This window comes from Exophiala bonariae (genome assembly GCF_035927105.1).
Source record: "Exophiala bonariae strain CCFEE 5792 chromosome Unknown scaffold_1, whole genome shotgun sequence".
Lineage (NCBI taxonomy): Eukaryota > Fungi > Ascomycota > Eurotiomycetes > Chaetothyriales > Herpotrichiellaceae > Exophiala > Exophiala bonariae.
In genome coordinates this window covers 3,676,061-3,693,291 of record NW_027042476.1, presented here as the reverse complement: position 1 = coordinate 3,693,291, position 17,231 = coordinate 3,676,061, and the positions used below count along the sequence as shown (strand labels likewise).

The following is a 17,231-nucleotide window of genomic DNA, read 5'->3' as shown; positions in this document are numbered from 1 at the left end:
TGCAAAATTTTTATCATTCCATCGTTGGCATTGGATTGACAGCAGCTTTTGAAGGAGAGGCTTTTCTAATGTCTTGAAGTTAGCTTCCCACCCTGGGTCCATTTCCTCTGTCATTCAATCTGCTGTACCGTTACTCCTACCAAATGCCTGTCTCTTCATTGAGTCAACCAACGGCACCTCTCTAAAGGCGTGTAAGTAGAAAGGACCACTCGGTGCTTGCCAAAGTGACCATTACTCGTGAGTGACTTTAGTCCTAGCGATTATGGGCTTGGGGCAGCTTATGTCTGGATGTTACGGTCTTGACGACCAGGTTCGGGGCGCATTCAAGTTATACAAACAGAAGGCGACAGGTCTTACGAGGACGCTCCGGGATCACACAAATATGCGACGGGAGACTTTTGCTTCCTGCCTCCCCTCTGCTGTCCTCCGGACATCAACCCTCTGAAGGTGCCGAACTCTCAATCCACAACAAGCGCGGTCTCCGGCTGCACAGGCAATGAAGGATCATCCATGGTTCTGCCTAACTTTCAGCAGGCAGTCGTCTGTGCCTAGGAGACGAATATATCGAACGCCAATGCATTGGAGAGCTGGCAAACCAGACCTTTATGCATCATACTTACTGCCCGCATCGTGTCCCCTCAACATAGCGTGACCCTTGATGATTGTCGATATTATTGACAGATATGTGGTCGCCCCATCTTTTCTCGAGGCGAGAAACCTCTGTGACCAAGTGATGATGGTTAACATTGGAGGAAATGCAGCTTGTCGGTCCAATATGATATCGAAATCCAAGTTATTGGCGGGACGTCTTTTCAAGCTTCAGCGTGGCTCAGGTTCTTGGCAGGCGACTAAACTGCATCCGGGGTTAATTGCGCAAGTCAAGCCTCAGAGGATATCCCATTTCTTTGTTCTTATCATTTACAGTACTAAATTGGGAAAGTATTTTATCCGGTTTAGTATGAGAAGACTTCAATGAAGATTGACGAGAGGCTTGTGGTATGTGTCATCACCCGAGTTTCTTGGCTAGGAGCACATCGGCCATAAGAATCCCCATACGTGGGTCGGAGCGATGTCCAAAATTCCTCACAGTCAGAGTCTCGGGCCCAATTCGCTCCTAGTTATGATAAAGAGAGGCAATACCTAGCTAGCATTACACGGTTGTTTCTAATTACTGCAAAAGAATGAATCCTATGCACCAGATCTCTCCAAGGTCTGACGCTGCCTAATGTGGGGTGGGGACAATGTTTCCACCCTCGTGAATTGCTACATTTGATTCCCTTCCACGGTCCAGGAGAATCTCAATCACTTCGTCGCCTTCAGCTTGAAGATCCAATACTGACTCCGGGCTCACCAAGGGTTGTTGTCCTTTTTCATAGGAGAATTTCACTGGGATTGGACTCGGCCAACGAATTCTCGACTTTTCTGCTTCAAGGTAGGCTATCGTTGCTTTGAGATTTCTGGCTTCCTACTGGCCGTTAGCAGTGCACACAGAGAAAACATAGATACCCACAGCAACTTGATCCTCTTGCACACCCTCGAGCTCGAATATCCTTTTCTGTAGTACTTCGTTGAGTTCATTCAACCGAAACATGTCCATCTTTGTAATTGCGGCATTGTTGTGAAGATCTTCAATTTCACGACTCATCTCTTCTTTTTCTCGTAACAAACCCAGGTTCACCTGGTAATATTGGACACCTTTGTCAAAGTAAAAACGTGCACGATGATCTGAGGTCAACAACTCGTCGTTCAGGAGACGTAAGGCCCCATGGCAACTGGCGACGGCTGTGGTCAGAGTGTGAAGATCCTGCTCGACACGGCTGACGTATGTGCGGATGTTCTGCGTGCTCTACCTGGATGGTCAGTACCTCTGTATCCCAAAGTCGACCGCAGAGACTCGGGAGACATACCGTTAATGGAGTGTAAGATTCCATATTCGATGCGTCAGTGGACGGGTGAGAATCCCCCGAATTTTGAGAAGTATCTGGACAAAAGCTAATAGTCTTGGAGACTGCATAAGGTATTTATCTTTCCCGCCAATTGAATGCTAACCGATTTGAGTTCTGTCTTGTGATGATCCAAATTTAGAAACGATATCGGCTGTGAGCTTTCTTAAAATATAGATCTATTAACGACGAAAAAAATACCCTCAGACCTATATCTGTCGATCGAGGGCCAAAATTGGACCCCGTGTCACAAAAGATGCAAACGGAACAATGGAGTCCGATTACCGTATTGTATAGCCCTGTGTTTCTGCGTGTGCTCGATGTCATGGGTACATAAATGGCGCCAGCATCGTTCCTGACAAGCCAAGTACAAACAATCTTTACAATGTCGTCTACTTTCCAACCCGTTGTCGAGCAAGACGGGGTCGACGCTCAACTACCTGAACTGCTCTTCTCCGAGTCTTACGATTACGGTAACGACCTGGGTCTTCAGAATCTCGACTGTGCGGATCCCACTCTACTTTCCTTTGACCCCTTTGAATTTCATCTTCCCGCAGGCTCAGAGTCTTTGACGTTGGCAGAGGCAAATGAGACTCATTCGTTCCCACAGGAATTAACAGGAGACATCAACACACTGGATCAGCTGAACGACTTGAATCACCTGTATCTCCAGCTTCAAGGGCGCGTCAACGAGCTTGATTCTACCTGTGTGAAGCTCCACAATGCGTACGTATTCAGGGTGCATACAGGAAACCACCTCAGCTGACAATTTTAGTTTTCGAGGGATTGAAAGGTATGTAGACCATGTATCTGCATTCTCACTCACTTCCTTACCTTGACAGTCAATTTTGGGCTGTAGAGACGTATGTGAAACAACTAGGTGCATGGTACTTCGATCTCAAGGATGCAGTGTGTGCGAATACTGAAAAGGTTGCCCGGGAAATCAAATCAATCCGGATGAGAAAGGGTTTCTTGTGAAGTCGGTGGCTTCTGGTAAGCAGCTAGCAAGATAGTCAGTGCGACGTCGATCGCTCTGATCTTCATTGAGAAAGGAACTGGGTGCGCAGTTCCCAGAAGACAGATCCAGGCTGTCTAAAAGGCCCGCCACAGTTTTGCTGTCCGTTTATCATCTCTTGAATACTTTTAGGTCGACAGAGAGGAATTAGAAGCTGTTGCTCGGACGTAACAATTGTGCCAACAACAGGTTGCGAGGACAGCACCCTTGCTCAACTCTGCTGGGGCCTAGATAATTTAACTCACCTTGGACGGTGAAATATAATCTGAATCTTGGGTGGGAAGTGGATGCGTATAGCTCTCAATGAAACAAAACCCGGCAATATTTAGCAATGGAGGCTGTCAGGTACAGTAGGGATTTTGCGAGTCAAATTCCATGCACCAGGATCTAAATTTGTTCGCCACTTGGTATCCATGACCGGTCTCACCACGAGAGAAGTTCATAAGCGGTATCCTCATAAGACGCTCCCACCTAGAGATGTTAGCATTTTTTTCACCCTCCACGACTGATTTTTCGTTTTGGAAGAAACCCCGATAATCATGGCTGGTGTTCAGCGCTTCGTTTATTCCCGTAAAGATGCTGACGATCGGACGTCCTCTTGTACGGCTCTCAATCCCCCCGCTTCCTACAATGTCAGCAATGGTGAGGAAGATTGGACAAACATCTCTTGTCTAAAACAGAGGCGTCGCATACAGAATCGAAACGCTCAGGTCCGCGTTCCCTAACCTCTTTTGTGTGAATTTTCTGACAGTCGTACAGAGAAAATATCGGAACAAGCTAAAGCAGAGGCTTGCACATTTGGAATACCTTGAAGAAACCGCCTTCGCTCCCATCAACTCCATAGATTGTAGGTCGGTAGCGACATCAAATTTGCACAGAGGGCAACAGCCAGGGGCCCGAGAACCTCCATTATCCCCTGTTCCTGAGCAATTGGCATTCGAACACAGTAACGAAGACAATCCTCCCACGACGACATCACTTCCTAAGCCACCTACTTCTTTCTACATCGCCAGTGACCAAGAGAAATATCAGATGTACACCGATTCTATTATCCGCGCTCCCGATCCCTATTCGACCGACTCTTCACTGCTTGAGTACATCAAACCCAACATTTTCTGTCACGAACCCGAAAATTTATCGGTCGAAGCCATGGACATATGCCCACTCGCAATGTCTTACCTTCGAATGGTGAACCTTTGTATACCCCAGCATGAGAAGCCCATACGATAAGATGATCAGCACAAATGCCATGTCTCACATCCTCCATGCACATCCCCTCTTCACCCTCACAGGGAACGATAAATCCTCAACACATGGTTCTCAGGGGCGTCCGAACCAGAAGAGCATGTGCTGACGTCGACGACCTGAGGAAATTGCTTTCGGTTCCCCATCCGTGGACTCAAGGCGCCAGTCTATCATTCACCACCCAGGTTAGACATAGAAAGGCTGGGGGCTGCCGTTTATTGATCAATGTGGTACCAGAAGTGCCGATGTTGAACTCAAGCATTTGTCCATACAAAAACTATACTACGTTAAGTACTATAAATTTAATCTGATTGCACGCTTGTTCTTATCACATTGCTCAAAGGCGAGAAAGTGCTAGAAAATGGAGAGGATTGTGGCAAGTAACATCAACACCGTTGCCGTCCACATCATGCTCAAAAATTTTGCCCCTTTCGTTGCTGCGATGCCTATCACCTCCCCATGCTTGTTGATCACGTCTACCCCTTTCTCAATGATCACTGTTGAAAGAATCGTTGCCAGGGTAATTGCGAGGAAGCCGAGCTGGTTGCCATGAATGTTAGACATAAGCGTGTGGGAAAAGGCTTGAAGACTTACCGTGTCCACTGCCAGGTTGAACATAGCGACTAGTCGTCGATCGAAGTACAGTTTCCACACGGCAGACAACACACCAGTACCTATACAGATAATGCTTAGAATATGGAGTATACTCAGTGCCATACCAGTGGCATTGAGAGCTCCTTCAGCCAAGTCGATGGCCGAAGGCCAGTGAAGGTCTTCTAGTGTTACGCCTTTTGGAAGGTACTGTTGCATTATCTCCGTTGGGTTGAAGTGGAATAGCGCGGTGTGGTTAGAGCAATCAGTCAAAAGAAGAGTCTTGCTCGCATTGTGCTGATAAGTCCCAGTGCAGTGGCCTCTCAGATACACGGTAAAGAAGTCAGGAAGACCTAGCGCATTAGCAACATCAGAAGTCACGCCGTTGAAGAGGTCGTTGATGCCGCCTTGAATGTCATTGGTCAAACCATCCAGGAGCCCATCGCTTCCGTCAGTGGTATTGAAGAGACTAGTTTGACCAATCCGAGAGACGTTCAACTATAGTCAGGTCAGTGGTCAGCCTGTAGCTTCAGGGGACTGACTGTACCGTCATCAGATCAACATCCTGAAGGAATGACTTTTCAGAGCCGGCGACAAGGCAAAGGAGTGAAATGATAAAGGATCCAAGTGTGCAGATGAGTCCAACCACAGGTAACGGCCTCATGATAAAGTCGTGATAAAGAAGTAGACTCTAGTCGACAAAGAGAGAGCATAGGAATTTTCTTCTTTTATAACACCCCAATAACCATTCTAAACATAGATTTCTAAATTAGGAGGCGTACATATAGTCTATTCGAGCCACGTTTGCGAGGATCTCTGGCCATTCCCTCGCAGTGTCATAGTTTAGAGGCTAGCCAAAATGCCATTCACAGGCACAGGTAGCCTTTTGACCACATCAGGGTCATTAACAGAAATGTCGCTGCCAGAGAGTCCCTCATTTTTGCAAATGCCAATCGATATCCATTTCATGATCGTACGGTATTTAAAGTACAACGATATTCTCAATCTTCGACACACTTCATCGAATATCCTTCACGAGATAATACCATATGGCCGACTGCTTCGATTTCGCAATTATTTTGCCGATTTGGAGCTTGATTTAGAAAGATCTCAGGGTGAGAAATCGAGCTATGCATTAGACTGCGGCACTAATACAAGCCTATCTAGATACATGGGGACCGATGGACCCCTTATGCTGCTATACTTGTCTACAGCCAAAGGCAATATCAGCATTTATCTTTATTATGCACATCGGAGCTTACGGGCCACGAGGTTCTAGAGCGCAATACCGGATATGTAAAGAGTGCATGTTGCGAAAGGACATTCATAGGATCTATGGTCGATGGTGGAGAGAAGGTCCTCACAAACAAGAATACTCGGTTATGACACCTCCTGTGAGAATAACAATCATGGACCAAATTTTCGGCAGAGCGAAGAGGTTGAGAGAACAAGGTCGCCTGAACAAACGAGTTGGAGATCGTGGTGTTTGCGGGAAATGTCGAAGAGAACGAGAGATTTTGTTCTGGGGCTGTGTGATGTGTTTTCGAAGAGTTCTTGACAGAAACAGATGTGAAGATATTGCCAGCCGCAATGCTATCGACCAAATCATCTATGGGATACGAAGGCTCTGCGTCCGATATATAGACTGGTGGAATCGACATGCGGTTATTGAACGGCCGGTTGAGATTTACGATATCATCAACCATGGACGGGATTTCATGAAATGTCTTTTAGTTGGATACGAGGAGTTTAGATACCTAAGCTGGAAGGAACGACACGATATTGACGGCCATGGTGAAGGTCTTGAGAAGGCTCCGTCGAAAGAATCGGCATCTCCCTGTCACACATCGGGGAGATACTGGGAGTCGCGGTGTGCCTCATGTTGGTGCCAGATTCGTCCTGGAGCCTATCATTTTCGTGAACGAGTTGATATATGCTTAGTTGCGAGGCTAAGGGACACAGAGCTTTGCCCTGACTGTCAAAGTGAAACGAAAAAAAGTCGCACAGACCTTGAATAGAGACGCGTAATCTGTGTCGAAGGTGGTTTCATTGATGAATCTGACAGAGAAGTTCCACTATTTCTAGGTAACCTTACTACTCTCCGTGTAGTGGCTATACTATGTACAGTATAGCGACGCTGGACTTGACTGATATCAATTATCCAGGCCACTCGTATTTAGGCCTCAGAACCACAATCCCAATGAGGGGATGTTATCAGTACGATTTTTTTAGCGATACACTTCAGTGTGGGGGTTTTATGCCAACCTCTCAGGATCCCTCCTCATTCGTCATACCTGGTGTGGCAGGGGCTTTTTTTCGCGGCGCCAATCGGACAAACTTTCAACCTAGAATATTCATCCGCACTATCACCCATCCTTTCCTGACCCATCCTAATCTTGATGCTTTGCTGTACACTTGTACCAACGGTAGATGGAAGTTGAACGTGGTGTAAGCTGCCAGGTAAGCATCCATACCAGATTGGCTAGCTATAGACGGAGGAGACATTGATGTTTGCCACAGTGGACAAGAGTGGTGAAGCGGACAGAAACAAACCGAAAAATATCAGCCATTGCCCGATGTCAGCCCGTACCTAGCTCAAAGTTTATGCTGAAGCTGTTGGACCGCTTACTCTAAGGGCTGGGAGACTGGTTGCAGATGATGCGTGGCTATAAGAACGACAGGTCTGTACGTTATCTCTCTTCCCCAACCTAGGTCAAATATTCGAGTCCATCTACATCAGATTCGGGAAACAATCGCCTCGTGGGAAAATGAGGTCCAAACATCCTCTGGAACAAATTAGTAGAGAAGAAGTCTACACAGCACGCAACGCAATACTTAAACTCCACAAGACTGCCATTTACTTTCGAAGTATTTCTGCCGTTGAACCGCCGAAGGCACAGCTTGTCCCGTACTTAGCTGCCGAACATGCTGGCACACTCTCACATGGAAGTGCTCGCCCACCTCGTCAAGCTCGCGTCCAATATGATGTGGTGCACAGGGACGGTGGTCATGAATACATGGCATCTGTGATCGACATTGTGTCTGGTAAGGAGGTACACCGAGATCAATTGGATCCATTCGACCTTGGGTCACAGCCACCCTTCACTCAGGAGGAGTTCCAGTGCTTCACCCGACTCTGCAAGGAATCTGATGTCTTCAAGGAAGCCGTGGATGCATTGAAACTTGACGACAAGTTCGACGTTGCTATTGACGCTTGGCCATACGGCGGACTTGATGCCGATGAGTTTCCTATCAGGTGCTTTCCATTCTTTTCGTGCACTTTTCTAAAGGTTATATGGATTATGCTGACTTTGTCGCAGGTACATTCAAGGCCTCTGTTTTGCGAAGTTGAAGCGCAGTCATCCAGGCAGTAACTACTACGCATTTCCACTTCCCATAATTCCTGTCATGGACTTTGAGAGCAAGAAGCTCGTACGAATCGACCGCCTCGCGACGGGAGGGGTCGAGGACGGATTTCAGTACGGAACAGGGCCAGAGAACGTCATCGATCACTGTCGACCAGCCGAGTATTTCCCAGAGCTTCTCGACATACCTCTCCGTCCGGATCTGAAGCCGCTGAATATCACCCAACCTGACGGCACGTCCTTTTGTACTCACGACAATTCTCGTATCGAGTGGCAGAAATGGAGATTTCAAATCAGGTATGTCATTTAGCTGTTGCGACGGTTGACCAGGCACTCACAAGCTCGCTGGCAGTTTTAATCCTAGAGAATGTGCTGTCCTACATGACATTCGCTACAATGGCAGGACTGTGCTTTACCGACTTAGTTTGTCCGAGATGACCGTTCCGTATGGCGACCCCCGTCCACCTTTCCACCGAAAGCAAGCTTTTGACCTAGGAGACGCGGGTGCCGGCCAGACCGCCAACAATTTGACACTAGGCTGTGATTGCCTCGGCGCGATTCAATACTTGGACGCCGTGCTGGTGACTTCCGAAGGTATTCCCATGGTTGCAAAGAACGTAGTGTGTATTCACGAGCACGACAACGGTGTTGGATGGAAGCACACCACTTCCGATGGCAGCCGAGCGGTTGTGGTACGAGCGCGGGAGCTCGTTGTGCAGTTCATGCTTACTCTGGCTAACTACGACTACATCTTCGCTTTCAAGTTCGATCAAGCAGGCGGGTAAGGCTACTTCCCGGATGCTCATACGTAGTACTCGCCTTCAAGCTAACTGGTGTGCAAGTATCACGGTAGAAATACGTGCGACAGGCATCTTGTCGGTTGTCAACATCGATCCGGGGAAAGTGAGCCCCTATGGTAATGTGGTTTCACCTGGTGCGCTTGCCCAGAACCATCAACACATCTTTGCGATTCGTATTGACCCGGCTGTTGACGGCCCAAACAACACGATTATCAAAGAGGAGTCATTGCCTGTCCCTATGAACCGCCATACTAACCCCCATGGGAACGGCTACAAAGTCGTGCAGGAGACCATCAAAGCCTCGACTTGGGTGGACGCGTCGCCATCGACCAATCTCACGATCAAGATGGTCAACACAAGCAAGATGAACCCCGTGTCTCAAAGGCCGGTTGGATACCAATTCACCCCGACGCCGACCCAGCTACTCCTTGCAGATCCGAAGAGCATCGTCGCCAAGCGGGCAGCCTTCGCCCGCCATCATGTTTGGGTCACGAAGTATAAGGACGGTGAGCTCTTCGCCGCTGGTGCACTTACCAACCAATCACGGAGAGAGGTGGGTGGTGTCGCCGATGCCATTGCTCGCAATGATAACGTGGAAAACTCCGACGTGGTTGTATGGGCTGTTGTGGGTTTCACTCATAACCCGAGAGTGGAAGACTGGCCCGTGATGCCTGTGGAAAAGCACGAGCTTCGCTTGAAACCGGCTGATTTTTTCGACGGCAATCCTGCTCTGGACGTACCAAGCATCGTGAATCAGACCAGCACTGAGGTTGGGAAATTTGGCGTGATGTCGATTTGTTCTTCGCCCAGCTCGACGGAAGGAGGTGGGAATACCGTGTGTAAGATGCCCTGATCTTTCGCAGAGGAGCGGGCGGGTTTACGTGACAGTGTCCACCGGGAAACTCAGTACGTTTTTCAGCTTAGCCTCGGCTCGACAACCAAACACCGTGATGGCTGACCAGATTTGTTGTGTGTCAAGAAAAGCTCTTACAGTAGCAGGGAATTCAACCGGGGGTAGAAATCAAGGGAGGTGGGCAAACACCCAACGGCAATTTGGAAATTTGCATGGGAACGCTCCTTAGACCCCGTACACTTCTACAGTCCGTCACAAAAGCAAAGACGTTCACAAAATGATGGACGGTGTTTGCTCTGTCCTCGGTGGATGATGAATACTTCGCTCTCACATGTGACAACCACCAAATGGCGTTGCCACCAGGCATCTGTGGTGTTGCACTCAAGGTTGAAATAGACTAGGATGACCCGATTCCCCTCGCCGGGAGAACAGCCGACGCCTTGATGCGGCAAGAATTGGCGGTCCTTTTGGAAGGACGAATCATTGCTTCACGCTCCACGACGCGCCCGCACTAGAGTTCAGGTGAAACCACCACTGGCGGCACTGACTCAAGTATTGTACCTTGTCTCGGCTAGTTCGTTCTGACTTAGCATTCCATTGGCCCTTGCCCCCTTCTCCGCGCCCGAACAGTGCGGACAATCCCTCATCACCAATTGCGCTAAAAAGGCGACAACCCACTAACTAAACACCAGAATTGATCGTGGCGCCGAACTCCCGCTCGTTAATTGCTTCCGTACAATGAACCCTTCCCCCTTCCAAGCCCAGGTTGCCAGTCTCAGTTTTTGGTGCTGTAATCTACCCCTGGGCTGTCCTTTTGAGCACGCCTGCAACCGCCCAGTTTGAGTCATTTTGTGGTCTGACCGTATCAAGCTCGATATTTCTCTACTCCTAGGCTGCAGAGCCAAGGTACTACAGTAGATAACTTCTTGAGCTTTGTGGCTGGCGGCATTTGTGGTTCCGCAATCCCTATCATGGCTGCAGGCCACGATTCGTGAGTCAATCGTTCCAACCACAAATTGTCAAGTCTCTCAAATTGCGCAACTGCACAGTGTCTTTAATTGAATCGCCCAATACCACAGTACTGTGATGCAGATTCTGCAATCCATTGTTCGTCATGGTCATTGAGGAAATCCCGCGCAGTGCTGGAGGAGCCTTTCGGCCTTCCTTTCAGGGGTACGTCGAGACTTCACAGGAGGCGATGATCATCTGTGAGGCATACTTGCAAGGCACTATCACATGTGTATCTCGATGCCCCTCTCCCACTGAACGTCTGAATTTCATCCGGAGTGGTCATGTGTTCGTGGTCAAGAACTCGTCTGGAAGGAAGAGGTGGACCGATGGCATGGCATGGGCTCCACGTGTTTACACTCATGATGGCTTCAAGGTATATCACGAGTCCAAGGAAGGGCCTAAGTTTTCTCGACAGCTCGGTGACTTAAGTCCTCAGTCTCCTCCGCTCATCGAACAAAACAGGATGATCAAAAAGGTCTTCGAGGTTTCAATACGAGGAACGCCGGACTTTCAAGTCATTTCTTATTTCACCGTGAAGGATGTCATATCGAGAAATCTTCCAACACCTTCTCAAGACCCATTTCTTCGGGGTATCAGAGTACGACATGCGCTTCTTGAGATCTATGCCGCCTCGCTGGGAGGGCAGAGCACTTCTACGGACGGTAAATTTAACGGACGACCTCACTCACCACCAGCCATTCTCGCAAAGGAGAGAAGTCATCCTCACTCCCCACCGACTGGAAGTCTTTCACCTATGCTACAGACAAAGCTCCTGAGTCGCACGCAGACCTTCGTATCTGATAATGAGGTTGGAGTCCGCAAGGCGGAACGGACGCCATCCAGAACTAGCATGCCGCAACCGCCAATGCCACCAATCGCTCCTGAACATCAGTCCATGGACATCAGCGGAATGGACCAACGGCCGTCGCAGGTAGTCCATCAGGGCATCCAACATCCTGCGCAATCTCTACACAAGATTACAGAGCAACCGCACGCCCCGACGCCTCATGCGGATCACGACAATCCAAGAGCAGCACATATTTCGATGGGTCCACCACCGCGTGTCCTCCATGCTACCCTACCAGGTGTTCCGTCTCTGCTAAGAGGAGTCAACACGGCCGTCAACCGTTCTCCATCTACTTCCGTGAATCCCTACATCGAAAGCTCAACCATACAGCACTTAATCTCTGATGACCACGGAACGAAGGTCTTCAATCAGGAGGACATGGAGCGCTCGAAAATGCTGAGGAATGCTCCTTACAACTACTTCGATCCAACCCTCGAAAATGAGCGCCGGAGGTGTGCAGAGACCATCGCGCGCTACATAAGAGCTTCTAATCTTTACGGTGGACTTCGTGAGGAGGCGATCCACAATATCTTGGTCAAAGTGTTTGACCCGGCTCAAGACACTACGCACGCATTCCGTTCGGCACCCCGTGTCAAAGGCGCGCTTGGACATGGAGTAAAAATCGAAGGACCCTTCACTTGCAGGTATGGATATAACCTTCACATAATGGACAATGTTCACATCGAAAGAAATTGTGACATCGATGATTCAGGCCGGGTTGATATCGGGAGGCTCGTATGGATTGGGCCCCACGTTTGCATTTTGACCTCAGTGCCCTGCAATGGGTTGGCAGATGATGAACGCAGCGGAGCGCAACGGTCGGCAAGGCCGGTATGGATCGGCCCTAGAGTACAAATCGGAGCACGTGCACTCATATGTCCGGGAGTACGTCTTGAGGAAGGCACAGTTGTCGAACCTGGTGCGATAGTCCGCCCAAATCACTTCGTATCGTAGGGATACGCCACGCTTGTCATGGAAACAATACTACGGTCAGGTAGCGCATTCATACTGGAAATAGTTTTCCACAAAGATTAATAGCTTGTCCCTCAGCGTAGGCAAGGAGGCGCGATTCTGTAGCAACCGGACGGGGGAAAAGACTTCAAGTCAAGGACAATGTTATCTTCATAAGCAGTGTTTTCTCCATCTTCACGTCTCTCGATCGTGAGTGTTGAAGAACCAAAGTTCTGGTTCTACCGAGAGTGGGGGTACCGTATAATTCAGTGAGAGATAAACTTAGTAGTATGACCCTGCATATCCTTGGGGAGAGGTCAGATGTAATTAAAGTACCACCACCTATCTATTTCATCAAACGACTGGAAGATTTCTACCGGAATATTAGCCCAGGATGAGCCTGAAGAGCTATGTCTTTTACCATACGCTGATGCTGCGCACTGGCATCCCGCGGGATCAGCCATGTAGGACCCGTCGTTGTAAACACCTAAACTTTCTCACATCGTCTATGTTTACCTGGTGTTCATCTCTGAACTACCCTTATGAGTACTTTGAGCTAGCAGTAGAACTAGTGAGACTGATTCATAGACATGGTGCTATATGAGTGTTCACAATCAGAAATAGTACTGATATGTCCTGGTGGAAGGTAAGCTTTGATACGCATGGAGAACAGACTTTCCATCAAAAATTGTCTCCACTTATGAGGTCAATTTGGGCATCGGGAGGTTCGGAAGGGAGACTCTGTGCAAGTCCAAGCGACTCCCCAAAAAAAGCAATACATCTCCAATATGAGCCGAATGATTATTGGTGGAGCTTTGGCTATTTGATGTCAGCCATCATTTGTAAAATCTGTTCATTATTTTACAGTCATTGGTACCCAAAAATGGAATATATACATTAATGGTCTAAGCCCTGCAATGAATACAACTTCGTAAAGTTCTCAGAATTTAGGAACTGCTATTTACCATTGCGTTATCCAACAATCCTTCAATCACCTCCAAAGTATCGGGTAAGCTTCTCACGCAGCTCTCGGTGGAAGAAAGCATACTTGCCGACAAACAGTACGTTCTCCATGCCTTCTTCCATCACTCCGGCTCATCTTCGCCAGTAAAAGCAATTCAAACCATGTCTAAGGGACAATATCCGCCAATGTCTGGACCTCCACCTACAGGACCATTGCCTAAGCCACCTAAATGGTGATATACTCATCCAAAAACCAGGGGTATTCGTTGGGAAGTCAGAAGCTACCAAGGGAACCTAGCTGCGCCAATTGCGGTTGATATGGTGAGGTAAAAGGGGTTAGGCTTGTGCTCACACTTGAATCGACGGTGAAAATTGCAACTATTACCCACACTCGTTAGGAAATTTCCTTTGTCAGAAGAAAATATAAAGCTTGTATGGTAACCAGTGCGTCTATACAACAAACAATGAATGACCCAGACTTCCTCGTTTGTCTCGTCTCACGCTATGCATTTGACCATTGATGATGTTTCAGAAGCCCGTTACTGTACGAAGAGTACCAAAAATCTATTCAATGCGTTTCCATCGAAGCAATGCTCATCTGAGGAGAATATTATTGATTCAGCGACTTTGATAATACCTCTCGATCACCAAATCAATCGGTTCATCCTGTACCACCATGCTTTCATACGCATCGCAGCCATTGAACCGCGTTCTCATGACACTTCCGTAAGCTCCTAATCCAAATACCTCCAGATAATCACCGGCTTTCACGTCTCTGGGTAAATTCCACGGTCCAAATTTGTCTAGCGTATCACATGTCGGTCCATACAGCGTGAAGGGCTTGCTCTTCCCCGTAGACGGTGACTCGCGGAGCAGTCGGGTAAAGTAGGGCCAATTAAGGCGACCAGCGTCGGAGAATGTACCGTAGACACCGTCGTTGACATATAGGGCAGATCCGCGGCGTTTCTCGACGCGTAGTAGCATTGAATGATGCCACGCAGAAAGACATCTGCCTGGTTCGGCTATCAGGATGGTGCTAGGTGGAAATGGTAGACTCTGAAATGCGTTGTGGATTTCGTCTAGGTGTTGTGAGGTAGAAGGTGGTTCCATGTCGGGATACTTGACCGCGAACCCACCGCCTACACTGATGAAACGGACGTGGACCTCAGCCTCCAACGTGATAGAATATGCCTGTTGTAGCCCTGCTGCAAAATCTCCTCGACCCATGACCTGGCTACCGACATGAAAGCAGACGCCAACTTGATTATTCGACACTTGCACGGCCTGGAGTAACAGCCGGGCCTCCTGGCCCGAGACACCGAACTTCGATTCAAGGCTCAACTTGGCGTTTCGTGACAACACACGTAGTCGAACAAATAAGTTCAAGTCTGTTGCACGGCCAACCGCTGTCGCCGTAGACCGTAGAATTTTTTCCAGCTCATCATGGGAGTCCAGGCTGAACGAGCGAACGCCGTGGGCGAAGTATGCCTCCTTGATGGCCTTTTCACTTTTGACAGGATTCATGAAACACAGTGTAGCTTCAGGCAAGTTCCGTAACACCAATCGTACTTCTTTTATAGAGGCCACGTCGAACCAGGTAACACCGCTGGTCGAGAGAATTGAGAGCAAATCAGGGCTATCATTGGCTTTGACAGCGTAAGCTGTGTGGCCCTGGAATTTTGTGACGAAAGATCGTGCAACACGCACCGTTTCGTCGGGGTGAATAAGCGTCATCGGACTCTCAGGTTTGAGGTCGTTGGCTATTTGAAGAGAGGTATAGCGCCCTTTGCTGCAGTCCAAGGAGGTTTGGTAGCCGCCCAACAACGCGTGAATCCCGTTCCTGGATTCAGATTCCGAGCCAGGTATCGAGGGTAGAGAATTTGCATTCACTAATTCAATATCTGGCCGTTGTTGTTCCTTGCAACATCCAGCTTCTGTAAGGTCTCTTTGTTCTTCTTTTCCATCGCAGAGTTTCTCATATCGCTTCGTCTGGGAAATACTCGGGAATAGGGTTGGGACAATCCAGCCCAAAAACGATGCCTGGAGAGCCTCTATCCGGTGTGTTCGCCCATTGTTGGTCGATGGACGGAAAGGTATTTTATTCCAGAAAGAGGCCATGGCGTGTCAAGCGAGACAGTGGTGACAGCAAAAAAGCAAGATCTTGAATACAGTTAAGGAAAGACCTATAATTCTGACGTGATTGCAGGGATTTTATAGTATAGATTGAGGCATTCGGAGTTGCCCAAGCCCGTAAAATTCTGAGAAACCCACTCCCATCAGTCGACTATGGGTGTAGGGCAACTGCCCTGGAAGATTCGTGTGCACTACTTCTTACTAAGAAAGGCTTATTCTAGAAGATAGGACAGTTTTCGGGAGTCTGCTATTCGTGGAACCGAAGTGGAGCTCTCCATCGTGTCATACATACTCGAGCCGTCATTTGTCAAATATATAGGGTTGCATGACCCGTACCACAATAGTAAAGAGACCGCCCGAACTTCTTTTTACCTGCTGAGTGACTTGGTCCTGTCATCGTTCGCACCGCGACTGATCGAAACCGAAACACTCTCGAGTTGGCATTTTCTAAAGTCTGTCCTTTGTGATCGCCAAGACTTTATCTTTGCTATGCAGCCTCCGGTATCAGGGCATGACGCCCGCTACTTCGCTGACGAAGAGCAACGTGGTGAATACGGTGAGCATAGCTAATATAGAATAAGCATTTCAATCCATTTCCCACTGATCCAGCTCTAGAAATACGAAGTGTAATCGAGGCAGACTTGAACTATATTCTCAATGATTGCCGAGCAGTTGATCAGGCTATTGATGAAATAGAGGTCAAACTAGAGCACCTAAGAGATCTACAATCTCAATATCTCGCCGAGATAAACATCAATAAACAATCCCTTTTACGGATTGACGTCGATCAGACACGAAACGGCGTGTTCACCACATACCAAGGCCTCATTTCTAGGGTCAAGAATATTAAGTCTCAACCAGAATCCGGTAATCTTCGAACTGCCCCTCAGGTCGGTAAGGTTAACCGAAGACTTAAGAGTACCTTTCAAAAATATCAGCAAGTGGAACGGATTTTCCGTCAAGAGTCTGAAAAGCAGATAGCTCGACAATACCTTATCGTTCGCCCAGATGCTTCGGACTCCGACGTCCGTGAAGCTATTGAAAATAATGTCAAGATTTTTAGCTCTGCCTTAATGCAGAGTGACCGTCGTGGTGAAGTAAATATCGTTGCTGAGGAAGTTTCTCGACGACACGACGGTATTCGGAAGATTGAAGAACAGATACAAGAACTTGTTCAACTCTTCCAGGATCTCGAGACATTAGTGGCGGAACAAGAACATGCAGTTACACAAATCGAGCAAAGAGAAGACGAAATTGTCAGGAATATTGCTGAAGGGAATACCGAGCTAGCAGGTGCGGTTGAAAAGGCCCGAGCAACGCGGAGAAAGAAGTGGTGGTGTTTAGGTGTTGGTGGTGAGTCTCGTTCCCTTCGGTATATAAAAAGACTAACTAGCCTGTAGTCACCATTATTATCATCGTCGTCGTCGTCATCGTCGTCGTGTTACTGGTTATTAAGCCTGGGGATAGAGCTAAGGCGTCAACAACTAGCTAAGTTGCACGTCTGCATCCAGTAT

The 17,231-nt window shown here is 48.2% G+C and overlaps 3 protein-coding genes across 3 annotated transcripts; 2 read left to right on the top strand and 1 right to left on the bottom strand.

The window, feature by feature from the left end:
• Window positions 1–10,926: 10,926 nt before the first annotated feature.
• On the top strand, window positions 10,927–12,624 carry LTR84_001279 (uncharacterized protein; the record flags this gene model as incomplete). The annotated part of the gene is made up of 1 exon (XM_064844905.1): window positions 10,927–12,624. The coding sequence occupies one exon, from the start codon at window positions 10,927–10,929 to the stop codon at window positions 12,622–12,624; it is 1,698 nt and encodes a 565-aa protein (XP_064712765.1).
• A 1,578-nt stretch (window positions 12,625–14,202) lies between these two features.
• On the bottom strand, window positions 14,203–15,702 carry LTR84_001278 (uncharacterized protein; the record flags this gene model as incomplete). Its single annotated transcript, XM_064844904.1, has 1 exon — window positions 14,203–15,702. The coding sequence occupies one exon, from the start codon at window positions 15,700–15,702 to the stop codon at window positions 14,203–14,205; it is 1,500 nt and encodes a 499-aa protein (XP_064712764.1).
• A 504-nt stretch (window positions 15,703–16,206) lies between these two features.
• Window positions 16,207–17,209, top strand: LTR84_001277 (uncharacterized protein; the record flags this gene model as incomplete). The annotated part of the gene is made up of 3 exons (XM_064844903.1): window positions 16,207–16,273; window positions 16,333–17,070; window positions 17,118–17,209. The coding sequence occupies 3 exons, from the start codon at window positions 16,207–16,209 to the stop codon at window positions 17,207–17,209; spliced, it is 897 nt and encodes a 298-aa protein (XP_064712763.1).
• Window positions 17,210–17,231: the final 22 nt, after the last annotated feature.